The sequence below is a fragment of the Protobothrops mucrosquamatus genome, unplaced genomic scaffold (assembly GCF_001527695.2).
Source record: "Protobothrops mucrosquamatus isolate PMUCROS unplaced genomic scaffold, P.Mucros_1.0 scaffold336, whole genome shotgun sequence".
Taxonomy (NCBI): Eukaryota; Metazoa; Chordata; class Lepidosauria; order Squamata; family Viperidae; genus Protobothrops; species Protobothrops mucrosquamatus.
This window is the reverse complement of record NW_015386674.1, coordinates 773,239-788,210: the sequence shown is the minus strand read 5'-3', so window position 1 is coordinate 788,210 and position 14,972 is coordinate 773,239. Positions and strand designations below refer to the sequence as shown.

At 39.7% G+C, this 14,972-nt stretch overlaps 1 protein-coding gene across 1 annotated transcript in view; it reads left to right on the top strand.

The window, feature by feature from the left end:
- CACNA1A (calcium voltage-gated channel subunit alpha1 A) overlaps positions 1 to 14,972 on the top strand; it is a 181,525-nt gene that overhangs the window by 49,836 nt on the left and 116,717 nt on the right. Inside the window, exons 16-20 of the mRNA XM_029284026.1 lie at positions 7,372 to 7,478; positions 9,134 to 9,943; positions 10,838 to 11,307; positions 11,649 to 11,787; positions 12,876 to 13,005. Of these exons, the coding sequence (XP_029139859.1) occupies positions 7,372 to 7,478; positions 9,134 to 9,943; positions 10,838 to 11,307; positions 11,649 to 11,787; positions 12,876 to 13,005 (1,656 nt within the window). The remainder of the gene's footprint in view (positions 1 to 7,371; positions 7,479 to 9,133; positions 9,944 to 10,837; positions 11,308 to 11,648; positions 11,788 to 12,875; positions 13,006 to 14,972) is intronic.

The window sequence follows — 14,972 nt, the reverse complement described above, 5'->3', positions numbered from 1 at the left end:
TGACCCATAAGTTTATAAGTTTATCAGAGGGAAAACAATGACTGTGCTAATGAACAGCCTTTTCTCTTCCATTTGTCCTAGTTTGTGCTGATATCATGAATTGTTGACTGCTTCCCATGAAGTCTAAACCAAAAATCTTAATTACGTATTCTGCTTTCTAAGTACTATTCCAAACACAATATTCTCTTATCATATGTCTTAGGAACTGATTTAATAAAGATGGGAGCTGAGCCCATAAAGGGAGAGATGGGACCACAAAGACATAAGGCTTTTTATATCCCAATGATCTATCATTACTCCAATTAAGTATCTTTACGCACTGGAAGTACCTTAGTGTGAGCAAAAGGTTTTCTAAAGTAGAGGAAAGTGGTATTTTTTCAAACATAAGATAGCTAGGATCTTGGCCTGCTTCCTAAAATTCTTGTGCTCAGGAATTTTTATGCTGCAGACATTGCATGCAAAAACAATGAATGCTTGTTTATCTCAATTTTTCTTCCCCCTCCCAAGTGCTTAAACCCATACTTACTATCCATGCCTATAATGATATTTCAATTAGACTTGGAAATAATCGCTTTCCTTTTTTCGCCCCTTCCCCACACAGTCATGCAGTACATGCAGACAAATGCATAGAATGTGGAATACATTTGACTATAGTGGCATCCTCTAAAACAAACAACATGGTACCCAAAGGAGAAAATCCTGCAAGCACTTTTCCTCCTCCCTAGTAGTAAAAGCGCAAAAATACATTCATTTGTACCCTGTTATAATATCCCAAATCAGCTGCTTGAGAACATTGCCTGAGTCCATCTTATGATAGCCTGGGCTTTCCTATGTTCCATCTCCATATATCAATTTGCGCTGGAGGATGGAATCAGGTATAGGCCTGAGTGGTCTAGGAACAGAAGAATAAAAATAATGTAATATCTGTGATTACAATTTGTTTTTATCAAATTAATTCCCCCTGTAAAGGTTCAATTTTGATGATGGAACCCCGCCAACCAATTTTGACACTTTTCCAGCAGCAATAATGACGGTATTTCAGGTAAGAAGGGGGATGGGAAAGCTGTTTTCTCTGACTTTGGGGTTTTTTTTTTGGTTTGGTACAAATCTTATAGATGAGCCAAATATACTCCATAGAAGTTCAGATAGCAGTTTTTCATTTCCTTTTCTTGTAGTTTCCATAGATTCTCCCCTGATTTAAATGAGATAGAGATATGGTTGCAAAAGGACAACTAAAAGCATTATTCAAAAAAATTGGCAGCTAAATTTTGGAATGACTGCTACTTTGGGGAGGAGACCAGCAGTAGCAGCTGGTGCAATGTTTTATTATTGTACCTTGCTTTTTATGTTTTGCATTGTAGTTGCATACTGTAACTAAAATAACCCCATAGAACTCGGCTAACCATTCTGAAAGAAATAGTGTGTATTGTCACTTCAGTCTGTTTTGATTATCTTTTAAGTTTTTAATAGATAGATATGGAAATCAGTACTGTACACAGTACACATCAGGTAATATATCACACACATTTACTGTATGTCAGAAAAAACTGTTTTAAATTTGAGCTTTATTATGATATAAACATCATTCTTTAGCCATTTCGTTTACCATCTTAACTTCCAGGGAGAACCGCGGGCAAGGATGGGCATGCCTTTGTATGTCCATGTAAGACTCTGCTTTATGAGTTGCATTGGTTGCTAGTTTGCTTCCAGGTGCAATTCTAGGTGTTGGTTGCTACTTGATAAAGTCCTACAGGAGGTTTAGTTACATAAGGGACTGCCTGTCTTCCATATTGTTTTGGAATGTAGCTCAGGTTCCCAGGAGGGAGGGTGTGCATTCCAGAGGAGCAAAAGACAGTGAAGTTTAGACAGCTCCTCCCTAGTAGTTCTCAGAGTACCTATTTCATAGCGGAAGTTGTTGTTGTTGTTAGTTGCGAAGTCGTGTCTGACCCATCGCGACCCCATGGACAATGTTCCTCCAGGTCTTCCTGTCCTCTACCATCTTCTGGAGTCCATTTAAGCTCACTCCTACTGCTTCAGTGACTCCATCCAGCCACCTCATTCTCTGTCGTCCCCTTCTTCTATTGCAGTAGTCTGCTATAATTTGGCAAGTTTTCTTTCTATAAGTGGAGAACAATAAAGAGACTACTTGGAGAACCTCAATGTATCTTTCTTGGGTTTTGGCTTCTGATTCATATCATCTGCCCAACCAATTTGATCCTACATGGTTTGGCATGTTCTGGGGTCCTTAAGTTAAACAATACCATGTTTCTGGATTACAGAAGTACTCTGTAGCAGTACCCCCCCCTTTTTTTGGCATGAGGTCGCCACTGAGATTCAAATGGCTTCTATCCTATTAGTGTTTCAAAATGTCTTGAAGAATTGGCTCTTCACCCAGGACTTTCGCTAGTGTGATTGAAATGCCTTTTTCCTTTTTTTTTTCTTTGTTCTTATCTGGGTTATTTCTACCATCCTTACTCTTTTTTGTTTGTGTTGTTTTCTTGTTTTAAATATTTTTTTAAAAATTTGTAAACCATCCAGGAGGAAGGAGCTAGCATATAAATTTGTAAATCGTCCGCTGGGAAGGAGCTAGCATATAAATTTAATAAATTATTATTAAATGTTCTTTATTATATTTATTTTAGTTTGCATCACTTGAGTTATATACTTTATGGCTGGATTGATTTAATTTCCTTAAGGCTGTAGAAAAAAGCATGCTATACAGTAAGAAAAAAAAGGAGACATACAATGACATCAAGCTCTAATTCCCACTCAGAATCTGTTTAGGATTGGGACACATTCTAAATATTGTAACAGATAAGGAATTGGCATTATAACAAAGGAACTTGAAAGGCATTTGGTAGTAACATTCAAAAATATAGTGACTAGGCTAAAATAAATATAATATGATTTATAGGATCTTTATGCTATCCCAATCATAGAACTTGCATATATTACATAAAGCATAACATTACAAATCATAGAAGAATAAAAAAGAAAAAAAACACCTAGCTGCTAACTTTGTCAATTACCACCTCAAATTTTTTACATTGGAGTCAAAAGTTTGAGGCAGCCACAGAGAAGGCAAGTTTCCCAGGGACTTAAAATAAGCAGCATGTATTCACAGCTCAGACGTGCAGGACATGTATTATCATTTGTTAATATTAGTTATTCAGTTTTAATGCAGTGTGATTCCAACCAACTCTGGGCAGCTCACCAAAATAAAAACAACATAAAAACAAATTACAATAAAATACAGTGGAATGAATTACCAAAAATAACTACAAAATAATTACAAAAAGGCAATCCAGACTATGTACAAAAACATCACAAACAGGGGATTCCCATCCACCTGATTCCAAGGTCTGGGAGAATAGGCAGAGGCTACTTAGAGCAGGTGAGCCCACAGATATTCAGAATCTGTACTGCGTAGGGCTGTATTGGTGATGACACTTTGAGTTGTATCCAGAAGTAGGATAGCAACCAAAGGAGAGGTTAGTTTCCCTCTCATCAGCTGGTCTGTTTGAACTGTCGGAAGTATTCTTCAAAGGCAACCAGAAGTAGAGTGCATAGTAATAGCCAGGTATATGGTGATGAGGGCATAGTGGCGGTAGCTGAGGAGAAGCCTCCCAAAACCTGGTGCACTAATCAAGGCAAATGTTTTCCTTGCCATGATCTCTATGTTCCAATAGGAGCCAGGAGTCCATGGGAATCTGTGGGTCATGGACCCGCTCCTTCAAGGGCCAGAGCCAAAGCTGGAGCTTCTATAAGAAGCCAAATTATTTGTGAAGAATCAGACACTGTTTTTTGCAGATTTGCAACTTGAACCTCTTTCAACCTAACCAGTTTCTTGCAAGTTCCAGAATCTAAGGCAGGATGGCTATAGCACCTTCTATTCAGTTCAGGTATATCAGAATACTCATGATATCTTATCACTATCAGCAGATGACCTTTTTCAGAAGTTTCACATAACTGTTAAATAAGAGGGTGAGAAATGTGAGAAAACTAAATAGCCAGGATTTTGAAGTATTTTCCCCCATCACCCTTGACTGGAACTGCCTACTAAGGCTTTTGCTTGATGCCTAGGTTATAGCAAAGATTCAGAAAATCCAGTTACTGGAACTCTATAGCTTTGTCTTAAACCTTCCTCTGAAAGGGAAGACTAGAGATAGGTGGAAATTGTCTAGTATTACCAAATATAATAGTACATTTAAATCCTGACCTTCTTTGCATGTAATATCATGATGTCAATTGAATTCCCCAGTTGATTAATAGTAAATCCACTTTGCAATTTTATAAATACTAAGAAATTTGACTGGGGTTGGAGTAATCAATTGACTTTTTCAGATTCTGACTGGTGAAGACTGGAATGAAGTGATGTATCATGGTATCCAATCTCAGGGCGGTGTTGATAAAGGAATGATGTTCTCAATCTATTTCATAGTCCTGACCTTGTTTGGTAACTGTATCCTTTTACAAAGAAATATATTATTATCTTATTTTAGAGATTAGATTGTGAATTATGCATGGAACGCACTGACCGGTGATTGCTACAGTACAAAGTAGGCGATTCTTCTGTCTTGAGGATGTGTTGCACAACTAGAGAAATATTCCTTCTTCAAATCAGTGAGAGAATGCTGCTCCTTTTTAAGTAGTACAACTAAAGGAATGCAGCTTCTTTTTAAACATATCATCAATGCTCAAGATTCAAAGATAGGAGTTCAGCTAATTATTCATTTCATTTAATTTGTGAAAAAGAAAGGCCATCACAAGCAGTCAAGCACTCTTACTAAAATCTGACTTCTAAGTCATTCAGAGCACTCTTTGAGAGCTTTATGGGGGGAAAAATCTGACAGTTAAATAACTATTCCTTTTGAGTAATTAAATTCAATGAACTCTGGGCAATCTTTGGAGGAAAGGCCTACAAGCAAACTGAAGGTATTGAATTTATTTTCTAAAATAAACTTAAATTAGATCATGAACAGTTTCTAATATTACCTTAACTCTCAATATTTAGACACTTTGCTCAATGTGTTCTTGGCTATTGCTGTGGATAATTTGGCCAATGCACAAGAGCTCACCAAGGTAAAGTTGCTTCTCTAGCAACGGACAAGAGATTGTGGAATGCTTATGTAGCGGGGACTGCCTGAGAGTGCTTGCAGGAGCTTGACTGGGAAGGGAAAGATTGGGACAGCTGCAGTTGGCTTTGGGTGTGGTTGGCGTGAGTGGAAGGAGGAAGGATAGAAAAGAAAAGAAAAGGAGAAGGCCGGGGTGGTTGGAGTTGAGAAGAGAAGGTCTGGAGGCCTATTTTATTTTTCTATCAAGGGTATTTTAAAAACCGAGGCTAGAAACCCCAGCCAACTCCCTTTCTTCACACTCTCGCTTGCCTCCGTCTCAGATATCCTCCCACGGAGGAAGCAATAAAACTTCACTCTATCTAGCCTCTATTTAAAATACCCTTGATAGAAAAATAAAATAGGCCTCCAGACCTTCTCTTCTCAACTCTAACCACCCCGGCCTTCTCCTTTCCTTTCCTTTTCTATCCTTCCTCCTTCCACTCACGCCAGCCACACCCAAAGCCAACTGCAGCTGTCCCAATCTTTCCCTTCCCAGTCAAGCTCCTGCAAGCACTCTCAGGCAGTCCCCGCTACACTTATTTACTACATGTGATTACTGAAGTGGAGGAAAGAATCATTACTCCATCCACTGAACAGCTATAAATCAGTGATTTTCCAGTCAAAGCTAGCATTGTCGTGTTGGATGATGACACCAAGTAGTACATATACGTCTATGTCCAATCAAATTTAATCTCTATCTGATTGTTCTCCATGAATCAAATGTATATTTCTAGATGCATGGAATTGTAGGGCTGCTGAATTGACATCCACACTCTTCAAGAGACACATGGATTTTGCAATCCAATATTAATTGCTGCTGTCCAAAAGTTGGTAATTTTTTCAGAGCCTGGGCACCATCATTTGATATCAAATAATGGCACCTTCCCACCTTTGTTATCATTCAAGACCCACAAGATCTTACAAAGTCTCATGTAAGAATGCTGAAACCTTGTGAGATTTCATGCAAAATTTCGGCATACTCTCATTCTGTCATGAGAGATTGCTCAAACCTTCCAGGTTTTAATGATCTCATGAGTATCTGCTTTTTTAAAAAATGTAATTTTAATTTAAAGATTACATTGTGAAAGATGACCTAGAACGTGGGATCTTTTATTGCTAAGCTCTGGCATAAATTACATGATACAAATGAGCAAACCTTTGTGCTTGGTGATTCTGTTTCATGAAGTTCTAAGTTCTCACTTTCAGTTTAGCTTCACGCTAGTGAAGGTTTAGCTCTTGTCTGAATATGCTGCTCTGAAAAAATATCTAAAGCTATACATGAGTTCCTTCCATCCTTTTAGCCCAAAAATAGGTCAACACAATGTAAGCTTTACTGTGCCTCAGCCACGAGGCTGGGAAGCTGTGCTGTTCTTACAAATTTAATGTGGGACAATTTCAAGGCAGCAATTACTGGAGAAGAAGAGGGAAAAAAAACCCTTTAACAGCAAACAATATCTGGCTGCCTCCACAGCAGGCTAGCAGTGAAATGCAAGTGATGTCATGAGGAGATATTCCTGAAAAATAATCAGCAAGCCATTTTTGTGCTGCAGTAAGCAGGACATGAAGACAAATTCAAACTTTACACTTAAGCTTTACATTTGTTAATGCCAGAAAGGTTTTGTGCTTCTGAGCCTCTCTCTTTTATAAATACTTCGATCTGTTCTTATTCTGCATCGGTCCTACTATTTCTATAGCATATACTGGTGATCATAGGAGAAATACAGTCACTTCATTGAATTAGGGGACTGGAAGCTAAAGCATATAAGGAAAGGCTGCTGGAATTGGGTATGTAGAGAAGGACGAGGGGGGACATGATAGCAGTATTCCAATATCTCAGGGGCTACCACAGAGAAGAGGGAGTCAAGCTACCCTCCAAAGCACCTGAAGGCAGGACAAGAAGCAACGGATGGAAACTAATCAAGGAGAGAAGCAACCTAGAACTAAGGAGAAACTTCCTGACAGTTAGAACAATTAACCAGTGGAACAACCTGCCTCCAGAAGCGGTGAATGCTCCAACACTGGAAGTTTTTAAGAAGAGACTGGACAGCCATTTGTCTGAAATGGTATAGNTTGTTGTTGTTGTTGTTGTTGTTGTAAAGGTACATTATTAAGAGGGCTCCTGGCCTTATCTTATGAACAGCATGTAGCCACTTATATTCAAAGCAATAGATACAGCATGAAACAGAAGAATGGGTCTCGGCTTCAGTGGGAAAGGTGAGGGCAGTAGCAGATCCTCTCTAATATATGGCCTTTGCAGGATGAACAAGAAGAAGAAGAAGCAGCTAACCAGAAACTTGCCCTCCAGAAGGCGAAGGAAGTAGCAGAAGTGAGTCCTCTTTCTGCAGCCAACATGTCAATAGCAGTGTAAGTGCTATATTGATGGATCTCTGTCCAATGTTACCCTGCGTTTTCTGCAAAGCAAGGCAGATTAATGCTCATTTCTGGATCTTGGTGAATGGTCTCCAGTGAAATAATATACTTGAGGGTCTGTCAAATGGTGGGGACAGCTTATGGAGGAAAATCATTCCTAATTTTGGTCTTTCATAATATATGTAGAAGTGTGGGGTACATAGGGAGAATTGAGGCAGGAAAATAAGCTGCATCCCAAATTATTTCTATCTTCCCATAACAGCAGGCAGTACAAGGTAAGAATGAAGACATTCATTCTAATTATTAGTTCATTAAACACAGACAGGAAGGTTCTCTGTTACATCTCAGAAAGAAATTAATATAATATTGAACATGGTTGTATATATCTGGATTCATGTGCAGTTTTCCTGGAGGTCAGGAGCAATTCATAAACCAAGTATTTTCTCTGGCCCTGCACGGTGCTTCCGGTCATACCAATAAAACATCCAACTGAAAAGTTGTGTTATGTATCTTCTGGAACATCAGACTTTGGTGATCAGCATAATAACGTTAAAAATGATAAGAATGCCAAATCCAATCTAAACATCTCGTTGACACTGTTACCAATGTCAATTGCAATTACAATCACCAACATTGGTATTTATGGATGGGTGTACAACCTTTTGGGATCGAGAAATGCATTTATGTCATGTAAAATGTGTCAGAGGTTACATGCGTGCAGGAAAAAGCAAAACAAATTGTGTCTCAAATTAAAAATCATTTATTTAGAAAATTCTTACCATTTTTACGGGTCTGGATGGGGAGGAACAGACTCAGGCTCAACCCTTCCAAGACCGAGTGGCTGTGGTTGCCGGCGCCTCGGCATAGTCAGCTGACTCCATCGCTGACTATAGGGGGCGAAATTTTGGCCCCCTCAGAGAGGGCGCGCAACTTGGGAGTCCTCCTGGATTCACGGCTGACATTGGATGACCATTTGTCGGCCNTGGCCTAGGGAGGATTTTAAATCGGGTTTTTTAAGAATAATTTTAACTGCACAACTTTAAATATTGGTTTAATTTGGTTTTATCTGGTGGGGGTTGTAAATATGTCTATGTTTTTAAATATGTTGTGAGCCGCCCTGAGTCCCGTTGGGAGAAGGGCGGGATATAAATCAAAATAAATAAATAAATAAAATAAATAAATCTGCTCACTCTTTCCGATTAATTTATCAAATTTACAAAAACTAAGCAGAAGACCAAAAGGGGATACAATTGCTCAAATATTTTTTGGCCATAAAAGCCTAATTCACAGATGGTTACATATGCCATCTTCTTCTGGCTTACATTGTTTCTAAGAAGGTATAAACTGGATGTTCCGGGGAAAAAAATAGTGATTGAGTACAGATGACACAGTAGTATAGTACCACAGCAAGAATACTAGACCTCCTTGAGAATCTGATTCTGAATACGTCAGGATAGCTTTTCTTAACCTGAAAGCCCTTCAGATGTATTGATTTCAACTCTCAGTTCATAACCATAGCTAAGCTAATTGTACAATTCCAGGAATGAAGTCCACACCTCCAAAGTGCCTTAAGGTAGGAAATACTGGATTTAGACAGAGCTGCTATTGCACAGAGAACATTTTAAGAGTCTATCCTTTTTTCCCCATAGTAAGGAGCAGCAAAAGAATCAAAAAGGCAGCAAATCAGTTTGGGAACAGCGGACAAGTGAAATGCGGAAACAGAATTTGCTGGCAAGTAGAGAGGCCCTATACAATGAGATGGATCCTGAGGATCATTGGAAAGTTACATACGCCCGACAAATGCGTCCAGATATGAAAACTCACTTAGACAGACCACTGGTGGTAGATCCTCAAGAAAATCGGAATAACAACACCAACAAGACACGTCCCAGTGAGCCACCCCTGAATCCCCACTTTGGGCAGCAACGGTCTGTGGAATTCCTACGAAAACCACCCCGTTACCATGCACATTCACGAGAACCCCCCCTGTATGAGCGTCCCAACTCAGGAAGCTTGGAGCCTCGACACTCAAGGAGCAATAGCAAGGAAATTGACTTTAATCAAGAAAGTAGATGTCATGATATTGATTATCCCAGCAAGGAGCATAGTGTCATTCCAGAGCAGGGTTATCATGGTGACTGTGCCTCAGAGCGCATCAAAAATTTAGATCCCCACCGCTGGCGCCAAAGTAGCAAAGAAAGTCAGAGTGGATCACCTCGTACGGTAGATGGTGAACGGGAGCACCGGCGGCATAGAGCACACCGCCGAACACCAGATGAAGGAAGTGGTGAACAGAGTGGCAGAGTTGAGCGTCGCCCTCGGCATCGTGAGGGGAGCAGGCCTGTACGAACTGACATGGGTGGGGAACATCCTGATGGAGAAAGACGCCGACGACACCGGCATGCTGGACAGTCCACTTATGAAGTTGACGGCAAGGAACGTCGACACCGGCGCAGGAAGTGAGTAAGAACAGAACTGAAATACAATCATTTGGGGTCTTCTGAAATGATGCCAAATAATTTCCTTACAATTGCTTTAGAATACCAACTCACTTAAATTCTTATAAAAGGTTAAATAATTATTTTGAGATTTAGGGAGAAGTTTTTATTTGAATGAAATTACTTAGTCAAATTTCCCAAATGAGAACTGATCAGAATCTTAAAGAGATAAAACTCCTTTGGTGATAAATGCATTGCTAGTTAGAACAGTGGTCCCCAACCTTTCAAGGTCCGTGAATGGGTAGTGGTGATGGCAGGGGGGTAGAGGGGATGGTTTTGCGTGCGCACAAGACGCTTTCATGGGCTGGTTCTCAGCCTCAACCCCAACCCTTGAGTTAGAACATCTGATTTTGCAGTAGAGAATATATAATTTGCACACAAATGCATGCATGATAGTATTTCATCAATTGCCCTTCAGTGTTTATATACATTTGGATTATTGTATAGCCAGTATTTCCACATGCATGGAATTTCAATGAATCTATAAAGGGGCATAGAGATAATATGGCTGTGCAAAATGTTTAGGAGGGACTGGGAAATGGACCATGGATGAAGAAAATAGCAATAACATTTAGGCTTATTACCACCCCATAGTGCTTTACAGCACTCTCTGGGCAGTTTACAATGTAGAAGCATTATTTGCATATTACCCCCCCAACAATCTGGATCATAAAAGGTAGGTTTAGCAATAGAAAGTGTTCATGCAAAGCTTCTTCCAGGCATTGGTTTAGAGTGTGGTGAGACTAAGAACAATCTGATGCTTTTAAATATTACATGTTGCCATATTAGTTGTATTTCTATGACATTTAAGAAATAATATGTTGCTAACTTTTTACATGTTTTAATACACTACAGAGAAAACCAAGGATCTGGTCATCCACCAGGACCAAACCTATCTACCACAAGGCCAATCCAGCAAGATATGGGACGTTTAGAACCTCCAGTATCTGAGGATATTGACAACATGAAGAACAATAAATTGGCAACCAATGAAACCTCAAACTCACATCTCATCAGTCATTCTCAGAATGATCCTATCAAAGGAGGAAACCACTCAAATTCCACACCACACTGCACATCCCAAAATCAACCTATTCCTTTGGACCAACCATTTCTCAACTCTCAGAATTCTACCAGTCGCCAAACCCCCAATAACCCTGCCAATCCAGCCAGTCCTGGAGCTCCTAAAAATCCAGAGAACAGCCTTATTGTCACTAATCCCACAACCCAAAACAATCCACCCAAAACTGCCAAGAAATCAGAATACACAGCAGTGGAGATTCCACCTGCCTTCCCACCTCCAATCAATAATGCTATAATGCAAGGTGAGCACTAAGTGTACTTGATCAGTAGACTTAAAACCAGGTGACATGGACTTCAGGCAGAAAAGTTAGAATCATATGCATTTGATCCTGTGAGTTAAGAGAGCATATGGGAACACTTCCGTGTGGGTATGAGAGAGGAAGTGTATTAAAAGCATAGTGAATATTAATACTATAACTTTGAGTACTAGTAAAGATGTCTTTGTATGTTTCATTGAATGGTATGTTTTTATATTTCTCGAGAACATGTTTGAATGGACGTTTTGAGTATATAAGTTGATCTCTACATTATTTTTTATTTGCATCTCCATAACTCTGTGTTGTGCTTTACATGTTCTTACCAGTCAATAAGAATGCCAATCCAGAGCCTCTGCCAAAGAAAGAGGAAGAGAAAAAAGAGGAAGATGATGATGAGGGAGGTGAAGATGGTCCCAAGCCTATGCCACCATATAGTTCTATGTTCATCCTCTCAACCACTAATCCGTAAGTTACTATACTGAACTGAAAGCAAATGGACTTTGTAAATCAGAAGCAGATATCTAGAACTCTGATACCATTGTTGAAGTGCTAAGCAGCTGGTACCTTTAAATCACGAGCCAGCCTTAGACCCAACAAGTGCCTAAAGATAGTCACCTAAGTCCTAAGAGCCAATGAAAGAAAAGGGGGTTCTGTCAAGGTTCCTCATGAAGAATTTTGGGGGTTTTTGTGTGAGGGTGTTGACAGAGGTCCTAGATGAGGGAGTCACCTCCAGCAAGGTTGAAAGATATTTTGTTATAATTAGAAATGCATTAGGGATTTTTACATTTAAACCATATGTATATAAATGTATTTTCTTTGGGTATAGTTAATCAAGTTTATTTTTTGTTTCAATTCTGAAATTAACTGGTTGCCTTCTATCACCTACCTGCCTTAGCCTGGCTGAGTTAGTGATTCCCAAAATTTGTGCTTTGGTTTCCCTTTTTTTATTTAGCCACACCCAGGGTGGAATGAGGATTTCCGCTTCAATTCCCCCTGCCCCCCCCAATTCCCCAGAAAAAGAAAAAACTGGTTTGTTGAGACTTAATTTTGGTTATGATTATATTTTCTTGGAAAAAATAAAGGACAGATCTGAAAAGGGGGCAAATCTGAAAGAGGTTCATAAGGATAAAAAAAGTAATTGTTTATGATTAAAACTTTGCTTTATAAAAGAAAAAATCAATTTGATTAAAATTGTCTATGTAGAATACTTGATTCAACAGGCTATGGTGTGATTTGATTTTTTTTTTTTAAAAAATAATTCTGATATAAATTAGATTGTCAAAATGTGAGCTGGGTTCAAGCTTGTCAGCTTGTATTGGGAATGAGACTCAATTTATGTGAGACTGAGTAATCTAAAATTGGTTTCAAAAACATTCCAGTGGCTAAGTTTATGTGATAGTAACTAACAAACATCTATATGCTACCTTGATTGCTTTCCAAATTTAGTGTGTGGTGTTGATGATCCCAGTCTTTTTAGTTGACACACTGAGAGAAAGCTACATGTCTGCTTCACACATGATACTCCCTAAAGCATCTTTGCCTATTTGTGCTAGTTTTCGGCGCCTCTGTCATTACATTGTCAATCTGCGCTACTTTGAGATCTGCATTCTGATGGTGATTGCCATGAGCAGCATAGCATTGGCTGCTGAAGATCCTGTACAGCCAAGTGCTCCTCGTAACAATGTAAGTCCTTCTTTGTCTCTATTGGTGCAGGGTACATAAATTACAGCTCCTGTTCTCCTATTTCCCAGCCATGGGGTACTAAAATTAATAGAGTATTAGTAATCCTAAAATGTGCAGGAGGTGAGAGCGGGCAAAGTATATTTTTAAATATTTTCACCAAGGTGCAGTCTCCACCAAAAATAAATCTTCTTAAGCAATTAAAGATATGTGTTTAGACTTTCCTCAATACTGATTGACCATCAGCAGTTTATTTCAAATTTGTGTTTGCTGATCCTGACCCAGATTGAAGTTGGACAGTATCCCAATTAGACACCTTCTTGCATAGGAGTCTTACCGAAAAAGCAAACAAGATGTGGTGAAATAAAGAGGTGTTTTAATTTCTTAGTTTCTTTATTCCTTCAGGGTGGGGTGGGGTGGAAATCAACTTTATTTCTGTATTTGATATAGCAATACTTTGTATATGAAGTCATGTTTATCACATAACATGCAACCAATTCATTGCTGCTTCTAGATAAGAATCATGATCACGTAGCAGCTTATTAAGATCAAATGCCTCTGACCAATTAACTTGGATTCTGTAATTCTGTATTTCTAGATAGATCAGACATGTCAAGCACAAGGCCCGGGGGCCGGATGCAGCCCGCAAAGTGGTTTCATGTGGCCCGCGAAGCCATCCTGGAAACAGTGAGGGAACGGCCCCCACTGCCTTGGCCCTGGCCCAGGCCAGCCGGAAGCCAATGTACAATTTTGTGGTGGCCCTCTATGCTGAAACGCATTCAGTCTTAGCTCCATAAGCCCCCTCCCCCGCATGGCCTGAGAGGAACAGTGAGGCTTCTCCAGTGGACCATGCCTTGGCACTTGCCCTGGTCCCACCCCTTTCTGCCAGAGACCCTCAGATCTATCCCACTCCTGCCCAGGCCCACACAGGCACCCTTGATGCGAACAATATAGAGCTGGCCACACCCACCCAGTAGGCCATACCCACTCCATCCACGCCCACCCAGTAGGCCACACCCACCCTGGCCACACCCACTCGGCCCCCTGAGGGCAACCGCAATGCTGATGCGGTCCTCAATGAAATTGAGTTTGACACCCCTGAGATAGATCACAGATCAAAGATTATTACTTTGGTTCAGTGCTGGGATTCAAATATGTGAACAACCGGTTCACTCTGTGTGGATGCCGTTTCCGGAAGTCCATTCTGGGCCTGGGCAACAAAAAATTAGCTACCGGTTTTGCCGAAGTGGTGCGAACCGGCTGAATCCCACCATTGCTTTGGCTTTGTAATAACTTCACTGTGCAATATAAATCTTGATCACTCAGAGGTAGGGTTCAAATGAGTTAATTACAGCTACAACTGAAAATCATATCACATGTTCTTTTCTAGCTATATTTGTGCAAATCTTTGGTAAAATAAAATGGATAGAATAACTTGCCAGTGTAATTTATATCAGTGTTAAAATACAATTTTCTCAAGCCCTTTTCAGTTAAATGATGTTTAATTTTTACAGGGGGTACTTTTGATTTTTTTTCTCTCATATATTTTCTAAGACTTACTTCATACAGGGATATATTTAAATGCCGAATGTATATCCTAGATTTTTGAGAATATTCCTTGAATGCAAATTAGGCTGAAATTGTCTAATTCTATACTGGGTTAGAATGCATTCTGTAAAAGCTTGGATTCTTTTCTCTTGCTCAAAAATCATGCTTCTGTTTAAATGGACCAAAGGGAGAGAAAGCAATAAATCAGAGCCTGGCTTCTGAGCTTCTTACACTGCACTTTCTTTTTCAAGAACTTCTGAACACGTCTTGTGAGGTATCCCTAAGGAAACAGTAATGAATTAATTAGCACAATATCTGGGGGAAGGGGCAGGAAGCAGACTTTCTGCGTTAGGCAACAATAAGAAATCTTTATGGCGGCATGTGGAAAAACCTCAAACATCCAAGAGCTGTACACCAACTGA